Below are 20,880 nucleotides of genomic sequence, written 5' to 3'. Positions count from 1 at the left end.
ATGCCCAAAAAGCCTTCTGGTCCCTCTTTATGGCGGCATTCAAAAAACCTTCCCAGGCTCCCTGTTCTAACTCCCTTTTCCTTCTCTTTAACTCCTGTTGGTAGGTTTTCCTATCTTGTGCAATCTTCGATCTAGAACTAAATGGGTCCTTAAGGGTTCTCAGCAGCGATTTCTTTGCATTTTTGCAGGCTTCATCAAACCATCCTTTCTTTAATATTTGACCATTGGACTTGATAGTTTTAGAGAATTTTGAGGTTAGTGCAGCCAATAATTCTACAAATTTCTCTACAATTATATGTGCAGATTGATGATTGCCCAATATGTCCAGCACAAGCGAGTTATTCTCCCTTAAGGAAACATGATGTAACCCCTCCTCTAAGATGGTACCCCATTTAATTCTTCTGGAACCTGAGAGTACCCCCAGCCGCGGGCTGGGGGCTATGACCAGAGATTCCCGTTCCCCCAACAGACCCATTAGCGTAAGACAGATGGGCAGATGGTCACTATGAGTATCCGCCTGCACCTCAAAACTCACAACACATTCCCAGAGGTTTACTGAAATACAAAAGTAATCAATAGTGGAACAGCCTTGATGGTTCTTGAACGTTCCCTCCCCTGGGATGTCCGGGGCCTTTCGACCATTAACAATACGGAACCCCCATTCCAACAGCCAGGAGTTAAACTGAAGACCCTTCGGGCAAACTCTTGCATCTCTCATACACCTGGGCGGGATGTTTTCTACCAGATCCTCAAGGGGGTCAAGAGCGCCCTGGTCCAGCCCCCCCCCCCCCATTTTTAGATTAATATTCTTGTTTTAGAGATTTAAGAGCAGTTTGGGGATCTCAGACACTTGTAGTGACCATAAAAGAGGAGGATCTGCAGGGCATACAAGAGGACCGGCACAGCCTGAAGAAGCTACATCTTATACCATTATCTCTGAACTATAAGCAACTGGGACCCACTCATGGCTTTCATTGTCTGCATCCAACAGGAACACAAAACGACAGCTGAAGACAAAATAGTACATACTTTGGTTAATGATTATGCCCCACAGGGTGCTCCTGGTCCTCACCTTGCTTTTGCGTCCACTGAATTGACAATGCTGGTGCCCAGTGTGTCGATCAGCATTTCAGCAGCCCCTTCATTGTCATTAATCCTGTTGGGAAGGTAGCAAAAAAACAGAGGTTGGCTTTCATGAAATCCAAATGAAAAGAAATTAGATTAAGATTTATTGACTTACACCGCACAATGCAGAGGGCTGAAAGGATTACCGCCTAGCTTCTGGAAACCCTCTTGCTCCAAGAGCATCTCAACACAGGTATCATGACCTAGAGAGCAGAAACACAGATCATTAACCATTAATTGCGGTGCTCCAGAAATGGTGTTTTCCCCAGTATCACCAAATGTTAAGAAAAGCCCCAATGCCCCAAGCTGTAAAACTAGGACAAAGCCAACGCCTGAGAAAGACAGGTTGTGGAAGTAGATCACTATAGGTCACAAACATGCCATCAAGTACAATGCTACGTCAGAGAGTAGTCAGGAAAACCAGGGGCTCGATCATAGAAAAGAAACCCAGCCTTTTACATCTAGAGCAGAAAGCACTTTCCAGACATGAGATTAATTAATTGTGTATAGGGACAAACTACAGAAAATGCAAGGTGAAACATGTAGGAAAGAGTGAAGAAAAGCACCACCAGAGACAGTCATGCAAGATAATGCATTTGCTCTTACATGAGCCACCCCTTTACAGGCTAAACCTTTGTCGAGAATGCCTCCCAGATTATATGCAGCTATTAAACTTGCCATTATAACAGGCCCAATGAAGTGATGTGTAACCAAGGTTATCCGTTACAGCAGGAACACTATCCACCGATGGGGAGGTCTGTAGAAGAGCTCCAAGCACTCCGATGTGTCCACATGCAGCAGCCAGATGCATGGGTGTGCGGCCCCTACAGTCCCGCAGCTTGGTATTGGCACCATGCTGAAGTAGGGCCTCCACACACTCCTCATGTCCGGTCACAGCCTGTGAGTGAAAAGAGAAAAACTTGAGGGACTGCCCTTTTTAAGCTCTCCAGCTCTTGGAGAGTAGAGAATAGAAAACACTCAACAGTGTGGCAAAACAGAGGCATTGACCCTGCTCTAGTGAGTACCATCATCTCTAAGAAAAGAAAACAGTAAGTAGCACAAGGGTGTGAAGATAAACGGAATCCAAAACTGTTTTCCCGAAAGCAAAAAGATGCCAAAAAACTGTGCATATTTCAAGTGTGCGGCAGATGGTTCTATGTGGTGAGAACCAAATGCAAATGGAGAATGCTTTAATTCAAAGAGGTGGAGGAATAGTGCCTTTTCCTGTTTCACTTGAGTAAACAAGTTTCCATTGCTATGGTTAGGGTGTGCCTGTGGGATGCAGCAGTTACCTGCAAACCTGAGAAGGAGCATGACAGCACTCTATACACAGCACAGATAGTGCGACAAACTAAACAATCTCAGCAACAATATTGGACCAAACACTTAGTTGTTAATAACTTTAAAATGACAGCACGAAATGCTGAAAAGCTCCAAGGCAGTTTACCCAAAAATTTAAGCCAAAATGAATCCCGACTAATATTTTTTCTAACGTAACAGTGCATTTATTTCTCCAACAATTCAAATTATTGTACAAAGTGCAGAATAGTGTTCCAGTGAAATCACTGATGAGTTCACTGTTTCGCATGAGCCTTCCATACAGGTTTCAGGTGGAGGAGGTTAAGATTCCCATGGGACCAGCCTTGGCCTTTCAGGCTGGAAAGATGTATTGTTTTAACCCATGAAATTCATAGGACAAAAGGCCTTGTAAACAGGCCTTTCAAGTAATGAGCAGCCTCCACCTTTGGAAATTCCTTGGGAGAGTAGAATGTTAAAAACAAATACTCTAAGCACCGGAATCACAAAGCATTTTCGTATGGGATTGTGCCATTAGAAGACGCTTCTGTGAATCCGGCCCTAAAATGGTTGAAAACTAAAATCAAATCTATGATACTCAAGAATATTAGCATGTCTGTCTGAACCAGTTCATTTTATTACTGGACTTCATAAGCAAATCCTTCTATTATAAGAGGCACCTTTTGAACTCTGCATAGCAAGAAAGCTAGTTATCTGTTCGCCTTATGAAGGAGAAAGTGCTCAGTTATGCATCTGTATTGGTGTATACTTCTGTAAAGCCCTCTGTTGCTTCTCAAAGCTAGGTCTGCACTCAAATACATCATACTTTTGCATCAAACATTCACTGAACCAATTACATTGGTGAGGTCACATTCTGAAAGATGATAAGTTGTCCATAGGGAAAATGCAAAGCATGATTCAAATATGACATTACATATATAAACTAATTGGTTAGTAACTGAAAACCATACGAGTTACAACCACAAGTTTGAGTGACTTTCGAACATCAGTCTGCTCTCTGAGGTTATCAAAATTATTAATATTCATACAATTATGAAAAATGCACTATACAGTAATGTCACCTACCCAAAAACGCATCTGTGGGAACAGAAATCAGAAATCTATGTCTCATTGCGGTGGCAGATTGCTACCGTGAATTATGGAATACAAATGATTTAAACTGTAAAGTTTTAAGAGCAGAAGAGACCCTAACCTTTTCTGGTCCCAAATATAGAAATTACAATTATCCAATGAAGATTAGCAGGGCAAATTCAAAAGGAGTTCAAATTAAAAAAAATTCAAAAGGATGCATGCCAATGGACAGATTGGGCCAATCGAATAGTCAGACATAATCGTTACATAAGGATGGGAATATTTTACACTTGAGAAATTGGGAGCACAATGGTGAAAGGATTCTCACTCTGGGAAAAGTTGCAGTAAGAAACACCACCTGTCTTATTGCAGGAGTGCTTAACATGGAAAATCCTGTGCAATGAAGAGAAAGGGACTGAAAACATCTCTCATTTGTTGCATTTTTTTTGTTTTCGTTAAGAATGAAAGCCAATTATCAACATGACTTTAACTAGGTTGTGAAGGGTATAAATAAACTCGTTTTTTTTTAAACAAACGAGACAAAACACCCACTATTCCCCCCGCTCATCCATATTCAACTAGTGATGAATTAACGAGTCACTCGCTAGTTTCCATAGGGGGATAGGTAGGGAGGGTGACAAGAAATCTGTGGGAGAAGAAGCCACAGTAATAACATTACAGTTAAGTAATTTCTCCTTAAATGCATTCTTCCAAGGATTCCTCCTCTTGATAGAATCCCAAAGCAGTGCACTTTGCAGGAGGTGGGAATGAAAGCTACACTTCGAAGCTCAGCAGCACTGCCGTGCCAAAACAGGCTTCCGTGCCCAAGGCCAGGCCCTAGTCATAGTGTTTGGTAAAAGTATGCAGCAAAGTGCACGTCGCAGTTTGGGAACTCTCATGGGGCTCCCATTCAAATGGCAGATGAATTAAGACTTGCCCGTAGTGGAGCGGGCCCTTAAGCCGGGCTGCATTTCCTTACCTGATCTCTCTTAGTACTCCGCTATGTATAAAACAATTAAGCAGGAGATGGTTTGCTTTGTAACTGCTCGCCAGATTGCATTAGGAAAAGGCAACACAGAGCCGTCACTTCACGCCAAGAAAAAAAACTCAGCACCCTATTGGGATCAATACTATGTAGTCTCTCCTCTTCCTTTGAGGGGTGAGACAGCGGGGGAAAACAATGGAACCTCCAAACTTTAACCAATTTGAAACTCAGACTCCACCTTTGGCAAGAAATTAGGTTGAACCCTCAAAGACACCTTCTCCTTAAAAGGTTAGGGACTGCGGCATGGAGAGTGCTTGCATCTCACCGACATGTCTAGTGCACATGATGGACACCAGTAAAACAGTCTTCAACATATGAAGCTTAACAGAAATGGAGTGTAATGACTTAAAAGGAGCCACCATAAAAAACATCAGGACCAAGTTCAAATCCCAAGTTGGGGCAACAAATTGTATAGGAGGAAATCCATTTACAAGACCCTTAAAAAACTGGGCGATCACAGGAATGGAGAACAAATAATCCTGTTCCGGTGTACTCTTGAAAAGATAGAGCAACCAGATAGCCCTTAACTGTGCCCACCTGAAGGCCAGTTTTGGACAAGGTCAGCATGGACTCCATCACTGTGGATGTTGGGCAAACTAAGGGTACTGCCCCTCCTTACACCGCATCTCAAACGTTCTCCATCTCTACGCACACAGTGAACCTAGTGGAAGGCCTGCACACAGCCAACACCACCTCCAAAAACTCATTCAGATTCCAGTCCACAGCCATGCATGTAAGCTGAGGGGTCCTGGATTCGGTGAAGCACTCTGTCCTCTAACTAGGTTAAGCAGTCCGGCCTATGATGAAGCTGCAGAGGTGATGGCCAATTCCAGAAGGTCTGGGTACAATGTCATCGCCTAATATGGCGCGATTAGGAACAGGCGGGCTTGGAATCTCCTCAACCTCCTGAGAACATACAGCATGAGAGGTATTGGAGGAGATGCATAGTAGAGATTGAAGACCCACTTCACTAGAAATTCATCCCTCAATTCCCCTCCCACGGGGCAATCCCCTCCAGCAGAAATGCTGGCATCTCACTTTGTCTCTTGTCGCAAATAGGTCCACCGTCGGTCTTCACTGTTGGGTAAGAATTGGTGCAGTCCCACTGTGGGAGATTAACAACACTTTTCTGGTTGATATTTGGTATAGGTCTGTACTACAAAAGTTGGTAGTGTGACTGAGCAGCCATGCCCATCTCAAGAGGGGTAAATGTGAGCTGTACAAAAGAAATCCGTAAATTCAAGTAGCCAAATAACTCTTACACTAAAGGTTTCAGTTATAAATAGTTATTTAACATACATTCTTAAATAAGCATTCTTTAAAAAGGCAATTTGTGTAACAATGTAAATATAACTTTAAAATTACTTTTCAGAATCAAAAAAAGATAGTGGATAATCTTTGGATATGCTTCTTACACAATTCCTACAAACACCCTGAGATTACTTCAATCCTAAGGACTGTAATGGCATTTATATATAACACTAGTAAACTTTGCAGATTCTGAGGTTGTAAAAAGGAAATGTTAGGGAAGGAAAAACGTTAGACAGTTTCTCAGTATATGTGAGGACAGCTAAATCCTCCAATAAAGTCTAGACAAGATTTTCCCAGCATTAACAGTATATAACAAGCTACCACCTGTGAGGGACAAACAGTATCAAAGTCAACGGGTTAGAAGAGTGCCTTCAGGGAGCCAGGACAGCCAAAGTCATTTTGGACCCAGTCTATGGATCCGATACACTTCTTGGATCAAAGTCTTGCACAAAGTTAGAGAGTCTTAGAAAAATCACTTGTAGGGTCACAAGGTGTAAGCCTGTGAGAAAAGAATTGGAATCAACTCGGAAAAGGTTAGCCAATGCAATTCCCCAGTGCAAAGAGCGCAGATTGAAGGCAATAATGCAAGTACCCAGAGCCAAAACAGTACCTCTGGTTAGAAACAGTGATCCAGCTTGATTCTGTCGAGCTACAGCAGTGCAGACCCTTGTTCCTGAGCCTCAGTCTTGGACAAGAGGGAGGTCGTCGGCAGCTATGGGCTCTTTTCGGTTCAGCTGCACTTTGCGGCTTCAGAACTTAGCAAACAGCACTGATGTGGATCTCGGACACCGGTTGGACTCTCTTCGCTCCCTCGGTCCTGCACTCCGGTGAGGCGAGACTGAATCTGGAGGTCCTTCTTTGGGATGGTCCTTAGGCGTCTCCTGGAGCTTCAGGTCAGATTTATTCTGCAGCAGATGTAGCACTCTACTACAGACACTCAACACCTGGCATTGGGCTTCCGAAGCAACGGAGAGGCAAAGCAAGTAGGGGATGGTGGTCCAGGGGAGTTTGGCTCCGGGTTAGTTGGTCCAACTAACCCAAGGCGAGAAGTCGTTCCATCCGGAGCTTCTCTGTCGAGGTGAAATATGAGTTCAGCACAGCAGCAGGTTTCACCGGGCAAGTCAAAGGTCCAGGCGGTTGCAGCAAGCTTCGTTCACGGTTTCGTCTGGTGTTTCTCCCAGTGGTTGACTCTGCCTGTAGCCCAATAACCCATGCCTTTTAAGCAGGTTTTCCCACTCATGCACAGCCTAGGCTGTCAATCACACAGCAGGGTGGCTTTCCTGACAGGACAGCCAGCCAATCAGGACTAGCTGCATTCAGGTATTCCCAGAGACAGGACAGGGGAGTTTCAAGGCCCTCCCTCACATCCTGTCGTTTCAGACACACTGGAGCCAGGGGCGGGCTTCAGGGTTGAAGCCTGCCAAAGGTAAGACAAACAAACGGAATCTGTCTCAACGCACAGAGTAAAACCCAAGAACAACCTCACAAACAGAAAATGGATAAAAAAGAAGACCGGGCCATTTTGACAAAATGGTCACACGTGATTGCTATACTGCAGCTGAGGGTTCAGCCTGCAGTAGAAAAGCAAAATGGTAGGAAAAAGAAAACCACTGCCACCAGCCTTTTAAAGAAGCGAGGGCAACATAAAAATGTTACCGGAGAAAGTAGGATAAGGGGCTACTAGGTAACCCCCAGCACCCCACATAAGATGGTGTGTGCTGGACCTACTAAGAGAAAGTAAAGTTAATTTCACTTTACTATTCTTTGGAACTGTAGTTCACACAAGAAAAAGGTATTTCACCCTTCTGAGAAATCTTAAGGATTTCTCTGTGACACTGCACTGAAGGTGCAGTGTGTCACCATACAAAAAGCAGATGCCTATGGCGTTTGTCAGACTCAAACAGTGAAAACACAAAAATCCAAATCAGGTAAAACACGAGAGAGTGAGGAAAAAGGCCCCACTCACTCCAGGGTTCAAAATTAAAAATTCCCAAGTCCAGCAAAAAAGCTGGGGGTCTCCAAGGTTGAAGGTAATTAGCACAGCAAGGAGGATTCTCACCAACATTCACCACAGGATAAGTTCTGAGATTACCTCCCGGCAACATTCCTACTTGTGAGAGACCATGCTCTGCCTGCTTAGAGCATTTGCCAAATGTGCTGCAGAGATGAGATGCTGTACTCCAGCAACCAGAACCATAGCCGCATGGCTTTGCTACAAAGGGGCAATGATCTCAAGAAACCTTGGTTTTGAGGCAATGCATGGTCACCGCGTTGTCAGTCAGTATCAGGAAATGCTTCTCCTGGAGGGATGCCGCAAACGCTGTAAGCGCTAGTCGGACTGCTGTGACGAAACCCTGGCAGTCCAATAATCCCCCTGCGGGTGGTGCACCGCAGGAGGATCACATAGGGGAGGGAACACACTCACAGGATGAGGGGTGACACCCTACATGAGATGCAGAACATTTCCGCCACAATCCCAGCTCCATTAGCCTCTTAACATCTGCATGGTGCAAGATTCCTCCAAACTTCAATGTATGCAAAAAAGGTAGAAGTCTGTCCTCCTTTCAATTATACTGCGATGAAGAAGATGTGGTGTGCAAAAGAGCACACCACGGAACCACAGTCAGAAGACCTGTCTATTCAATTTGGCCGACACCACAGAACAAATAAAAAACAAGGAAGGTCTCCCAATGAGGACCAGTCCCCCCTGGAGGAGCCACAAGGAAGAGAACCGTGTTTGCTGCACCAGGGAGAAAAGTGAACTAGGTTGGTTGTCAAATAGGTAGTCCCTGGCAGGAGAGTACACCAAGTCTACATGGAAAAGGAATTGTGTTTGTTACGGGAGTCTGGAATTCACACCCATATAAGAAGAACAGTTGTAACTACTCTTATTCACAGTACCAGGGAGAAGAGTGAACCAGGTTGGCTGTGTAAAAGGAAGAGCAACCTGGGGAAGGGAGGCATGCCTATATCCCCTTACGCTAAGGGTTTTCCCTACCTATCAGAACTAAGGCATTTGTCAGGGTGTCAGAGCAGTCTTGCTATCAGATCTGTCGGCGGCTTTCGACACGGTCGATCACTCCACCCTGGTCTCCCGTCTGTCTACGGCCGGCCTATCTAGCCAAGTTCTCGACTGGCAGACCGCTCCCATTCAGTCTCTCTTCCTCACTTTCGTTCAGCCCCTAGCTCACTTGTATGTGGGGTTCCTCAACGATCAGCGTTATCCCCCCCATCTTGTTTAATATTTATATTAGACTCCTCCTGGTCCTTACTTCAGTCACATGGGTTCTGCTATCATTTATAAGTGGATGGCACCCAGATTTTGGTCCATTAGGACCTTACCCAATCCGAGACAGCTGTTCGACTGAGGAAGTGTTTTGAGGAGCTAGGGGTATTGATGACATCCAATTGGCTAAATCTTAATAGTAGTAAAACTGATGTCCTGGTCATAGGCACCATTTCTCCCCACCTGTTCTGGACCGCTGACTTGGCCTCTCTTGGCCCTCTCCCCACACCTGTCCTGTCAGAAACTTGGGGGTTAAAATCACTACCTCCCTGGACATGGATGAGCAGGTGGCAGCGGTCTGTAAGACTGGCCATTTTAAGCTTCGGGTCCTGCGGAAAGGTTCTCCCCTTTATTCTCACAGCATGCCATGCCCCGGTGGTCGCTGCTCTGGTATGGAGTGTACTGGATTATTGTAATTCGCTCTACTTGATGCAGCCTCGCTACTTGATCAAGTGGTTACAACTTCGACAGAATGCAGCGGCCGGATCGATCCTCCGCACTCTGGAGCACATATGGCTCCACTGCTGAGGCAACTGCATTGGCTTCTCGTTGCAGCTTGGATTATGTTCAAGTCTATGTGCATTGGCTTTTTACAGTATTGGAGCAGAGTATCTGCAAGCCAAATGTGTGCATTATGCCCCTGCTCGCTCTCAGTTGGCTCTTCTGGTAGTCGTCCCTCTGTTTAGGTTGGCATAATCTCCCCCTTGCTCTGCGGATGACTGCTGATCACCTTATAATTCGGCAGAAATTGACAACAATGTCATTCTAAAAGCGTACCTTATTGAAACCTCCTTTATGCTACCAGTGCCATGATGCCTTTAGGTGTACGTGCGCTCAACAAGTTCTGATAACATAATATAACAGGAAATCAGAATCCGTCCGCTATCCAAACTAACCTATTTTAACCCTACCACTATTATAACAACAAAAACCACGACAATGACTCCCTGTTTTCCACCAAGTTCAGTTCAGTAACATATTCTCAAGTAATTCTTGGTAACTACTTTTATTGTCACAGTTCTGATACTGGGTTCTTGAACTTGCCAAACTTCTTCTTTACTCGATAATTCTTTTGTTCCATTTTATTTCATTTGTGTTTATCCTTTTCCTTTCATAGGTTAACTTTATCCAACACTTCAACATTTTCCCTTGGCTTCTTGGGTTCGCAATCTATTTTACATCTTTGTTTCACTTTGGGTTTGGCCCTTATTCTCAGTTTCAATCTGCTCCTTAGGTAATCCCCTTTCACAGTGTTTCCTATTCTATGATATCGCAGGGTTTCCTCCTTGACCTCTTGGAGTGTAAATCTTCCAGTAAGAATTATCATTCCACATTAATGCTTTATCTTGACTGGGACGAGTATCTGCGTTCCAGTAATGACGTTCAGTCCCCCCTCCCATGTCTTCAGCTTTCCCAGTTACCTGCCTTGTGCAGGGATAACGTCACCTGGGTTCTCGACTGGTTGGGACCTTTTCTTCCACTTGTTAGGTTGGCCTCTGGTAACTCCTGTGGTTTCATATACAATCATCCAGGTCTCTCGTTTGCCATTTTTTTTGTGTTAAATCCAAGGAACTGGTATCGGCGTCGTTCACAGACCCATGTCTGCTTGATTGCAGTCATGCCACCACTTAGCTCTCGTTCAGATGACAACGCCTCACGTCCACCTTTGCTTCTCTCCTCTCTTTACGTTACAGACGTTGTGCATCTAAAGTTTCACTCAGATTTCTCTTTGGCATTGGACGCCGCACATGCAGCTTTCCTTCAGTATACCTCAGAGCAAATGTGTAACTTGCATGTTCTACTTCGCTGTTTCTTGCCACCTTTTTGACGCAGTGTGCCTGAAGTTTGTCAGTTTCCTCTTTGGTATAGGATGTCGGACGTCCACCTCTTCTCCAACACACGCCTGCAAGAAAATTCATGCCTTGCATGCACTCTCTATTTCCAGTCTCCGCCTCTTTGTTTTGATAGGTTGCCATGGGTCTTCCCCAACGCAGTCTCAAAGTCCTGTCTCTGTTAGTTGTATGCTCTACATTCCCCCACAGACCTTTTTCCTCGTCTCAGTACAAAGTAGTTTTTCCTTCAAAGGAATAATCAGAATTTCTTGATGACAATAACATACTTTGGTATGCTTCTCATACCTTTCTTCATTAGATGTTTTGGTGGTATATTTCTTAGGGAGTTCCTTGTAAGAACGGGGCTCCTTCTTCCCAAAGGGGGAGTCTCTCCCGGTGAGGAGCAGCATGCCTCTACCCCTAAGGAGGGTGTTGGGGAGCGGCTTCACTCCCCTAGTCTTACAGGGAGGGCTATCCCTTGGGGAGAAGTAACACAATCCTGTGATTTATCACAACTGGTAAGGAGTGTCCCCATTGAGAAACCCCAGGAACCATCTGTGCTTCAGATGGATCAGCACGTTGAGTCTTGGCGTTCCGATGACCCCAACCAGTCCTGGGATTAGAGAGCCTGGAAGATTTCCTTCAGCATCACCATCCTTAACTTGTCCATCAGGAATTTCTTCAATGCCCGCAACGCCCAATAGGGGAAACCAAGGGGGTGCCATCCTATTTCTCCAATAACCCAGATAGTCTCCCTTCAATGGAGAAGCACGAGGAGAACTAAAAGAGGTTTTTCAGTTACTGCCGATGTCGAGGCTGTAGCCAAATGCCCCTTCAATGCGCTTCTACCCCTGCCGGGGCGCAAGGTTTGGACTATGGCTACCATGTCCTCCTTTCAACGGTGGAGCAGTTTTACCTGAAACCCCTTCTCCTTGACCCAAAGACTCTTTGGCTGGACTTTGCTGCCAGACAGGTGCCCACCTGGACATTTAGCAAAAACCTGATCCTCGAAGATAATAGATCCTGCACAACACTGACGATGTAACTATCGACTTCCCGGCACAATCTGCTGTGTCCATGCCAGCCCGAAACGCCTGGCATGCCACCTACTAGCCGTCCTCGATAATGTCTAAAAAAAAAAAAAAAACATTCTTCGCCACAGGGAAATGGTTGGGCACCTCTGTCCTCCAAAGGACATGGGAGAATTTGGCGAATGCACAAGAGGCGTTAATCACCTTTAGCAACATACTTCCCAATGCAAACACTTTCTAGGCCAATGCATTGATCTTTCACTGTCAGTGGAAGGCCTTGAGTTCACAGTTGCAGCCTGTACCACCAGCGCCATGAGGAAAGTAAGATCGCCCCTCAATGGCTTGTACTTTTTTGTAAGCTCAGCGATGAGCTCAGGCGGTGACAGTTGCATGACCAACTCTGCAATGGCCATATTGAACGGAAAAGCTCTTCCAGTCTGTGATCCGTTGTCCAGTAGGTTGGTCAACTCACCCTGCTGGAGCGGGTTTCGACAGAGCTAACAGGCAGAGAGCGACAACCATCTTTTGAACACCACTTGCGGGACTGGCCATTCGAGGGCGCATACGGAGATGCCTGCAGCATGTTGCATTGGGGTGTGTCGAACCTGCATGCGCCATGCAGACGACCTCCCAACTCAAGCAGCCCCGCCTGGTCGGTCACAATCAAGCAGTGGGTCCATGTTCGCCCCTACCAAAGGCTCTATTCCAAAAGGGATAAGGTCTCCTTCCTCATTGAAGATCATCCGCATGGAAGTGGTCGGCCTGGACTCTAGCCTGTTCCGCGGCTGACCGAGCGTCTAGAGGGGGACTTCAGCTTAACCCATTGACTCAGATGACTGCACCAGAGCAACCTTTACTCTGGGTAGGCCGAGCTCTGGCCATTGGACTTTTCTTGGCCACATTCGTGCCGGACTAACCGGTTGTGGTCTGTGCCAGGACTGCAGACAGCATTGAGACCTAAGCCATACCAGCTGCAGCTTTTTCAAAAACGGCATCATTTGTATATGGTTCAGATGGTTTAAATTAAAGAAAACCTCCTCTAATCTCCCAGCTCGATGATGGATTCCCTATGCAGGAAAACAACAAAATGGGTGCTCATCAGGATATCTCGCAAATAAATTTGGTCCTCCATCCAAATCTATACTAACTTATCTGCCCTTCCATTATGAAAAGAAATAGAAGGATAAATTACTCACCGTAATGATCTATGGATTCTTCTCCCGGCGATTCTTCATCTTGATAGATATCCATCATCCAGCTGTGCTGTTCAGAAACATTTCGCCAGGGGGCATAGTGGGCCTCAACTCTGCCGTCGATGCGTCTTGCTCGGTTCCCGTTCGTCGGCTCCGGAGGTGATGTCAGGCGTCATATATATAGCACGTCACTAAGCCCCATGCTTCAGTTCCTCCCTTTTGCCACCCCGCGCATGACCATTGCAGAAGGAAAAACACAGAAGGAGGCTAATCAGACAGTAAAAACTTGACAAGGATACACCTAAGGGGTGATCCCATACAACAATGAATTTTATTTATTTTTTAAATAAAAAGACAGGAACGGTCATCCAAGAGTCATCAACAGATGTCTCGTTTGAACGGAATCAAAAAGCCACAGAACGTTGAGCGGGGATGGATGGGATAGTCTATGAGGAATCTGCAGGAGAAGAATCCATAGAAAGATCATTACAGTGAGTCATTTCTCTTTCAATGGATTGTTTTTCTCCCGCAGTTTCCTCATCTTGATAGACTCGCCAAGCAGTTAGATTAAGGGAGAGGGGCAGTAGTTTTAAACAAGTAGATTCTGAAGCACCGCCCTACCAAACTGAGCAACAGCTCCCTGTGCAACAACCAATGCATAGTGCTTGGTGAATGTATGTAAGGATGACAAAGTGGCTGCTCGGCATATATCCTTAACAGGAACCCCCTCTCTAGAGGGCTAGAGGGCTGTCACCCAACTGGTTGAGTGGGCCCTGATGCCTGCTGGAACGTCCCTGCCTGCCTACTGGTAACACTCGGATATGCACAAAATAATCCAACGCAACATGGTTTGTTTAGTCATGGCAAGACCTTTTCTAGACAAGGAATGGGCCACAAACAACTGGTCTGACTTACGAAACTCGGATGTGCGAGAAACACAGAAACACTCTTGGGATCAAGGCGGCAGGGGGCGGCACCTGGGATAAGCGGGAGGGCGTGGAGGAAGAGGGGGTAGGGAGGGTACTAATAGGGGTTAGGGGGAGAGGGAGGGACAAAGGGGTTTTGGGGTTCAGGTTTGGCTGGAGGGCAATGAGGCATGGTGGAGCACACATTGGGCGCAGCCAACACGGTAATTGAGGCGAATAATGGTGGGATCAATGTGAGGCTAAAGTCACTATAACAGAGGGGGGAATCTCTGGGTGCCTTGTAGAACACAATGAAGCGCAATAGACTGCATTTCAACTGACTGTTGTCCGATAACTGGCCAGACACACATTTTGGCATGCACCCAGAGTACGAGGACACTCGCATCAAGATGTACATGATAAGTTACTGAGTGGGGTGGGGGCAAAAGTGTTTGGGGAAGAGCTCATTGTCCTTCATTGATGATTTCTCATTGCATATGTTTGATGCTCACTGTTTACAAAATTATAAAAACAAAAAGAAAATTTAAAAAACTGGTCCATCTTCCGAAACTCAGATGTGCAAGCAACATAAAAACTTAATGCTTTCATGGGAACATGAAAGCATTACGTTTTTCAAGTTTTCATGGGATCATTCCTCTTTCGAGGGATGAGGGTAAAAGATAGCTAAACTCTGAAACCAAATAAGGAAAGAATCCGGTCCTGACGGACACTTTCTCAAAAAAAGAACTTCAGAAAAGGAGTTTTTCTGCAGAAGGCTTGCAGCTCGCTAACCCTCCTGGCGGATGTGATGGCGACCAAGTAGGCTTTCTTAACTGTTAACAGCCGCAAAGAACATGAGTGCATAGGCTCAAAAGGAGCCGCCAACAATTAGGTCAAAACTAGATTAATTTCCCAAACTGGGACAAAAAACGGGGTTGGCAGAAACTTGTTGAGAATGCCCTTCAGGAACTGGGCCATGACCGGAATAGTAAAAAAAGGAACCTTGGTCTGGGGACCTCTTGAACACAGACAGGGCAGCCAAATACCCTTTGGCCTTCTTCAGGCTGCCATGGTCAGAGACGGAAGGAAATCCATCACCGTGGTGCTGGGGCAAAAGATAGGGTCGGTCTCTCGTTCCCTGCACAATGCCTCAAATTGTCTCCACCTGCATGTGTACAGAGATCTTGTAGAAGGTCTGCGTGCAGCCAGCAACACCTCCAGTACCTCCTCTGAGAGGTCCCAGTCATATCTCATCCTCTCAAGAGCCACGCATGTAGGTTGAGGGAATCCAGAGTCGGGGGAGCACTTGCCCTCCAACGGGGTCAGGAGATCCAGACGCCGAGGCAACTGGTGAGGTAGACAGATAGTCAGATCCAGAAGATCAGAGTACCACGTTCTCCTCGCCCAAACTAAGGCAATCAAGATCACTGCCGCTCAAAATCTCTTCAATCTCCTGAGAACCAAAGGAATTACGGGAATTGGGTGGAAGACGTAGTGGAGAAGGAAGATCCAATCCACCAGAAACGCATCCCCCAGTGCGCCGTTCGCTGGGAATTCCCTTCAGCAAAACTGTTCGCACTTTCTGTTGGACTTCGTGGTGAACACATCCACTGCTGGGGTACCCAAGAGAGCGAAGACCTCCCCTAGGACTCCTTAGCACACTTCGCACTCGTGTGCTCCGAGCATCTGCCAAGGTATTCTCTGCCCCCGCCAGATGAACTGCCAAGACCAGGATTTGGCTCTCATAACCAGAACAGCTGAATTGCCTCTGCACAGAGTGGGCAGTAGTGCACACCACCTTGCTTGTTGAGGTAGTGTATGGCCACTGTGTTCTCCATCGGGACGAGGACATGCTTCCCTCTGAGAGATGGGGTGAAAGTCATCAGGGCTAAGCCAATGGCCTACAACTTCAGCCTGACGTGCTACCTGGCTTCTGATGGAGAGCAGAGGCAGCTCACCTGCAAATCATTGCAGTGGGCACACCAACACTTCATCCATGACCACTCAGGCTTGGGAGCAAAGGAGGCCAGAAGGGTTCCCCCGCCAAGAGATTGCTGCACGTGTTCCACCAGACGAGTTCGTGGAATACCTGGTTGGACACTGAAAGGCGATCTGTGAGTGCTCCGAGATACTGAGACTACTGGTCTCTCAGGAGCCACTGTAGGGATCTGATACTCAGCCTGCCCAGTCTGTGCACTAGTAGGCAGGTGTTGTCTAGATGAGACAAAACTTGCCCTGCCGACTTCCATCGGATTAGCCAGTGGTCCAGGTACGGAAATACATGGACCCCGGATCTCCTGAGGTGAGCCGCAACTACCGCCATGAGTTTGGTGAAGACCCTTTGCACGGAGGTCAACCCCAATGGAAGCACTTTGAACTGATAGTGCTTGTCCCGTATGAGGAACCTTAAGAACTTCCTGTGCTTTTGGTGTATCGGCACATGGAAATAAGCATCATGTAGGTCTATTGACACTAGCCAGTCCTGAAGTTCAAGAGTGCGGAGGATCGCTTTCAACGTCACCATCCTGAATTTGTCTTTCCTCAGGAACTTTTTCAAGGCCAGCGAGGTCCAGTATAGCGGCAGAGATCTCCTCCCTTATTGGGCACCAGAGAATACAGCCAATACCAACCCAACCCTCTCTGATCGGGAGGAACCTCTTACATAGCAACCTTCGATAACAGGGCTCCGTTCTTCCTGGAGCTCCTGTCCAGGTTGCAATGGGGAAGTGGAGGTCTGCCTGGGGGCCTCTTTAGAAAAGGCAATAACCCCACCAAATCAAGTGCAGGGCCCAGACATCAGAGGTTATCTCCTGCCACTGGGGCCAATGCCTTGCCAACCGTCCACCAACCGGTGCCTTGTGGGAGGGAAAAATCAAAGCGGCATAGAGGGCACAGGTGTCCTTGCCGCTGTTGCCGCTTGTTGGCCTCTAGAGGCCCCTTCCGGGACACGAGAAACGCCTCTGCCATTGCCTGGCTTGAGGGAGCTGCCCCTTCCTGCCATAGGGTAACGTCTATAGCCTCTGCCCCTGGAGGCAAAGCTGAAGGCAGGCTTGGCCGGCCGCGTCGCTAGGCTCAATGATTTAGCAGCCAACTTGGAGTCTTTGTATTTTTCCAAGGATTTGCCCGCTTTCCGTTGGCAAAGTATGCCACTTTCAAAGGGCATGGGCAGAAGCCAGTTCTGAACATTCAGAGAGCAGCCAGAAGGTTCAAGGTAGGCTTGGCATTTCATTACTACTGTTGAGCCCATTGCTCTGCCAACGCAGTCCGCTACGTCCAGGCCTGTTTGCAATTACTGCTTGGCTAACACCTTCCCCATCAACCATCAGCTGTAAAAATCTGCCCCGCATGGCAATCTCTGACATATTCAGCATCAAGTTCCACAGCCTTTCATAAGCCAAAGGAGTACTTGGCGATACCACAAGCTATGTTTGTGGCTTTAGGCGCTATGCTGCCAGACGTGAACACTTTTCTGGCCAATGCGTCCAATTTCTTTCCCTTTCTGTCCGTAGGCAGATTGAAAGTGGATGCCGCTGGTTTGGTGGAAATAGTGGTAGCCTGTATAACCAACCCTTCTGGGGAAGGGTGTGTGGCGAGGAAAGAAGGTTTTCCGCTTGCCGGACTATGCTTCCCTGTAAAATTGGCATTCACATAGTACAAGGGTGCTGCCATAAGGAGGATAAAGGGTCCGCAATTGCTGGGCTGAATGACATTATTGCTCAACTGCGGGACCCTCACCCAAAATGTCAGTGAGCTCATACTCCTGAAAAGGTGTGCTGGACGCCTTCAACCCATGGGTTTCAACAATCCTGTGAACCAGATCCCTGAACTTGAAATTAGCATGGGTATAAGGGCTTTTTTTTTGTAATTGAAGGTCTGGGGAAGTATACAGACCACTGGCGTCTTGTAGACACTGAGCTAGGGCCAATAAGTCGGCCTGGTTGTCGAATTAATCTAGGATGCCGGCTCCTGTGTAAACTGGGTCATGGACACCAAATATGGATTGCATTGAGACGAAGAAACCCGATCGACAGCAGCACAAATGAACCATTGTCGACTGTCGGCGCGGAGGGTTTGAGAATAGGCTTAGAAGCCTTCTATGTTGAGGGTTCTTTCCGCGCTGTGGGATGCTCGGATGACCAATGGGCATCATAGGCCTCTGCCCTAGGGCGACTTATGCCTGGTAGGAGTGATGCCTAAAGGCCTTTTTGATGTCGATACTGTCGACGGAGTGGCTGGCTTGGGGTCGGGAGCACCGAGCACCACTTTTGCTGCCAAAAATTGCTAGTTCGGGGGCCGCAGCCGCACCTACAGCAGCCTGCTGCCTAAACATTTCAAGCATTGATGTTTTAAAGCTTTCCCACGCTCCCCGAGTGGTCGGCCCCACCAAGGGCTTACCCCATTCAGACGACGAGCTGGACTCACGTCAATGGCAGTGGTGTAGTTTATTTTTCCGCGAGGAGACTAGAAATGGCTCCTGGAGTGGGACCGTTTAGTCTTCTTACGATGTCGGTCCTTTCCTTTGTCAGGGGTGGGCTCCTCAGTCTCGGATGAAGGACCGCGACAGAGATTTGGCAACCGGTCGGCCTAAAGCCAGTTTCCCAGCCCTCTCATGTAGGGACTTGGACTGCATCTTTGCGCACTACACGCAGGCCTCCGTCTCATGACCAACACCTAGGCACCACAGACGATGAAGTCGAGGTCCACTATGCCCCCTGTCGAAAAGTTTCCAAACAGAGCTGGATGATGGATATCTATCAAGATGGGGAATTTGCGGGAGAAAAGCAATTCATTGAATCTAAGCTTCAGCTTAGAATAGGGTTGCTCTCCCAAAGCGTTCACAGTCTCTTCCAGCTCTTGGTTTTGTAGAACGCTTCCAACGAGAAAGTGTGTCACTGCTGTTCTTTTGGTTTAGATGAACAAGTTACTTTCTTACCTGGTAACGTTCTTTCGATGGGATGGTCCGACGACGTATTCCATATCTATGACATGTAATCACCACAGCTGTGCTGCTTCGGAAACTTTTTTCGGCGTCTGCGTCGATGCGCCGTCGTCGAAGACCTCCTCCGACGTCATCCGATGTGATAAGTAGGACGCACGACGCCCGTAGCCTCAGTTGTAGTTTTTTCCCCCAGAACGTGTGACATTAGTCAACTGCCAGTCAGACACAAAGCCTTGCGGAATGTAAGCTGCAATCGCAAAAGAAATTCTGCAGCGGGGAAGGCAGGGCGGGAGCGATATGGAATACGTCGTCGGACCATCCCATCGAAAGAACGTTACCAGGTAAGAAAGTAACTTGTTCTTTGAGGGGATTGGGTCCTCAGACGTATTCCATATCTATGACAGACTCCCAAAGCAGTACCAGAGCAAGGAGGAGGGAAAGAATTTAGAATCAAAATTCAGAATAGCCAATCAAATAGCAGAGCAAAGGACCGCCTTGCCAAAGGCCAGATCCTGTCCTCGGATGGAATCGAGGGAATAGTGACGTACAAATGTATGTACTGAAGCCCAGGTGGCTGCATCACAGATGTTGCGAATAGGAACACCCCTCTGCAGGGCAGTAGATGCAGCCATACCCCTAGTAGAATGGGCCCGCAAGCCAGCCGGTGGGTCCTTACCCGCCAAGCGGTAACACTCCGAGATGGCCAAAATAATCCAGCGAGACAAAGTCTGTTTCGTCACAGCTTGCCCCAAACGCTTTCCAGCGTAACCAATAAAGAGTTGATCGTCCACTCTGACCCGGGACATGCATGAAACATAAAAGCTTAAAGCTCTCCTAGGATGAAGCCTATGGAGCCTCTCCTCTTCCTTACCAGGATGCGGAGGAGGATAGAATGCCGGAAGAACAATCTTCTGGGCCAAATGAAATTCCGTCACTACCTTCGGAAGAAAAGAAGGACGAACTCTAAGGACAACCCTGCCCTTGTGAAATACAGTGAAGGGTGGCTTAACGGAAAGTGCCTGTAACTCACTCACTCTGCGAGCGGAAGTAACCGCAACCAAAAATACAGTTTTAAGAGTTAACAGCCTCAAAGGGCATGAATGCAAAGGCTCAAACAGAGCACCTATCAGAAACTTGAGAGCAAGGTTCAAATCCCAACCGGGCACCTGGAAAGGTGACGGAGGGAACACATTAGTGAGCCCTTTCAGAAACTGAGAAATTTAAGGAATTTTAAAATAGGAACACTCTTCAGACGAGCGCTTAAATATGGACAGCGCTGCCAGGTAACCTTTAACGGTACCCACTTGCAAGCCCCTGTGGGCCAAAGAAAGCAAAAGACAGAACCATGGGAATGTCACATGCAAAAGGATCCACATTCTTAACCCTGCACCAGTCACAGAACATACGGTGACGGTACAGGGACTTTGTTGCGGGCCGTCTGGTCGAGAGCAAACACCCCCATCACGTCTTCAGGGAGGTCCCAATCCTTATACCTCAACCTTTCAGAAACCAAGCGTGAAGGTTGAGGGATCTGACCTCTGGCTGGAGAACCTGACCCCCCCCCCCTCATCATCCGGGAACCGAACCTCCGTAACCTCCGCAGTACTTGCGGGATGACGGGGACTGGAGGAAACGCATACAGCAGTGGGAATGACCACTCCACCACGAACGCGTCTCCGAAGGCTCCTTTTGGTGGAAATTCCCGCGAGCAGAACCTCTCGCACTTCCGGTTGACACTGGAGCCGAAGAGATCCACTGGAGGGGTCCCCCCAAAGGGCGAAGATCTCCAGGAGAATCTCCTAGCCAACTCCTACTCGTGAGAGAT

At 47.2% G+C, this 20,880-nt stretch overlaps 1 protein-coding gene across 2 annotated transcripts in view; it reads right to left on the bottom strand.

Moving 5' to 3' along the window:
- The window catches only part of ANKRD28 (ankyrin repeat domain 28), a 1,823,421-nt gene that overhangs the window by 365,263 nt on the left and 1,437,278 nt on the right, over nt 1–20,880 (bottom strand). For both annotated transcript variants that reach the window (XM_069648906.1, XM_069648905.1), the window contains exons 21-23: nt 1,804–2,023; nt 1,241–1,328; nt 1,073–1,156 (exon numbers count right to left, since the gene is read on the bottom strand). In XM_069648906.1, the coding sequence (XP_069505007.1) occupies nt 1,073–1,156; nt 1,241–1,328; nt 1,804–2,023 (392 nt within the window). The remainder of the gene's footprint in view (nt 1–1,072; nt 1,157–1,240; nt 1,329–1,803; nt 2,024–20,880) is intronic.

This window comes from Ambystoma mexicanum, chromosome 2q (genome assembly GCF_040938575.1).
Source record: "Ambystoma mexicanum isolate Mex_15411 chromosome 2q, UKY_AmexF1_1, whole genome shotgun sequence".
NCBI classification, from domain to species: Eukaryota; Metazoa; Chordata; class Amphibia; order Caudata; family Ambystomatidae; genus Ambystoma; species Ambystoma mexicanum.
This window is presented reverse-complemented; position numbering and strand designations above follow the sequence as displayed.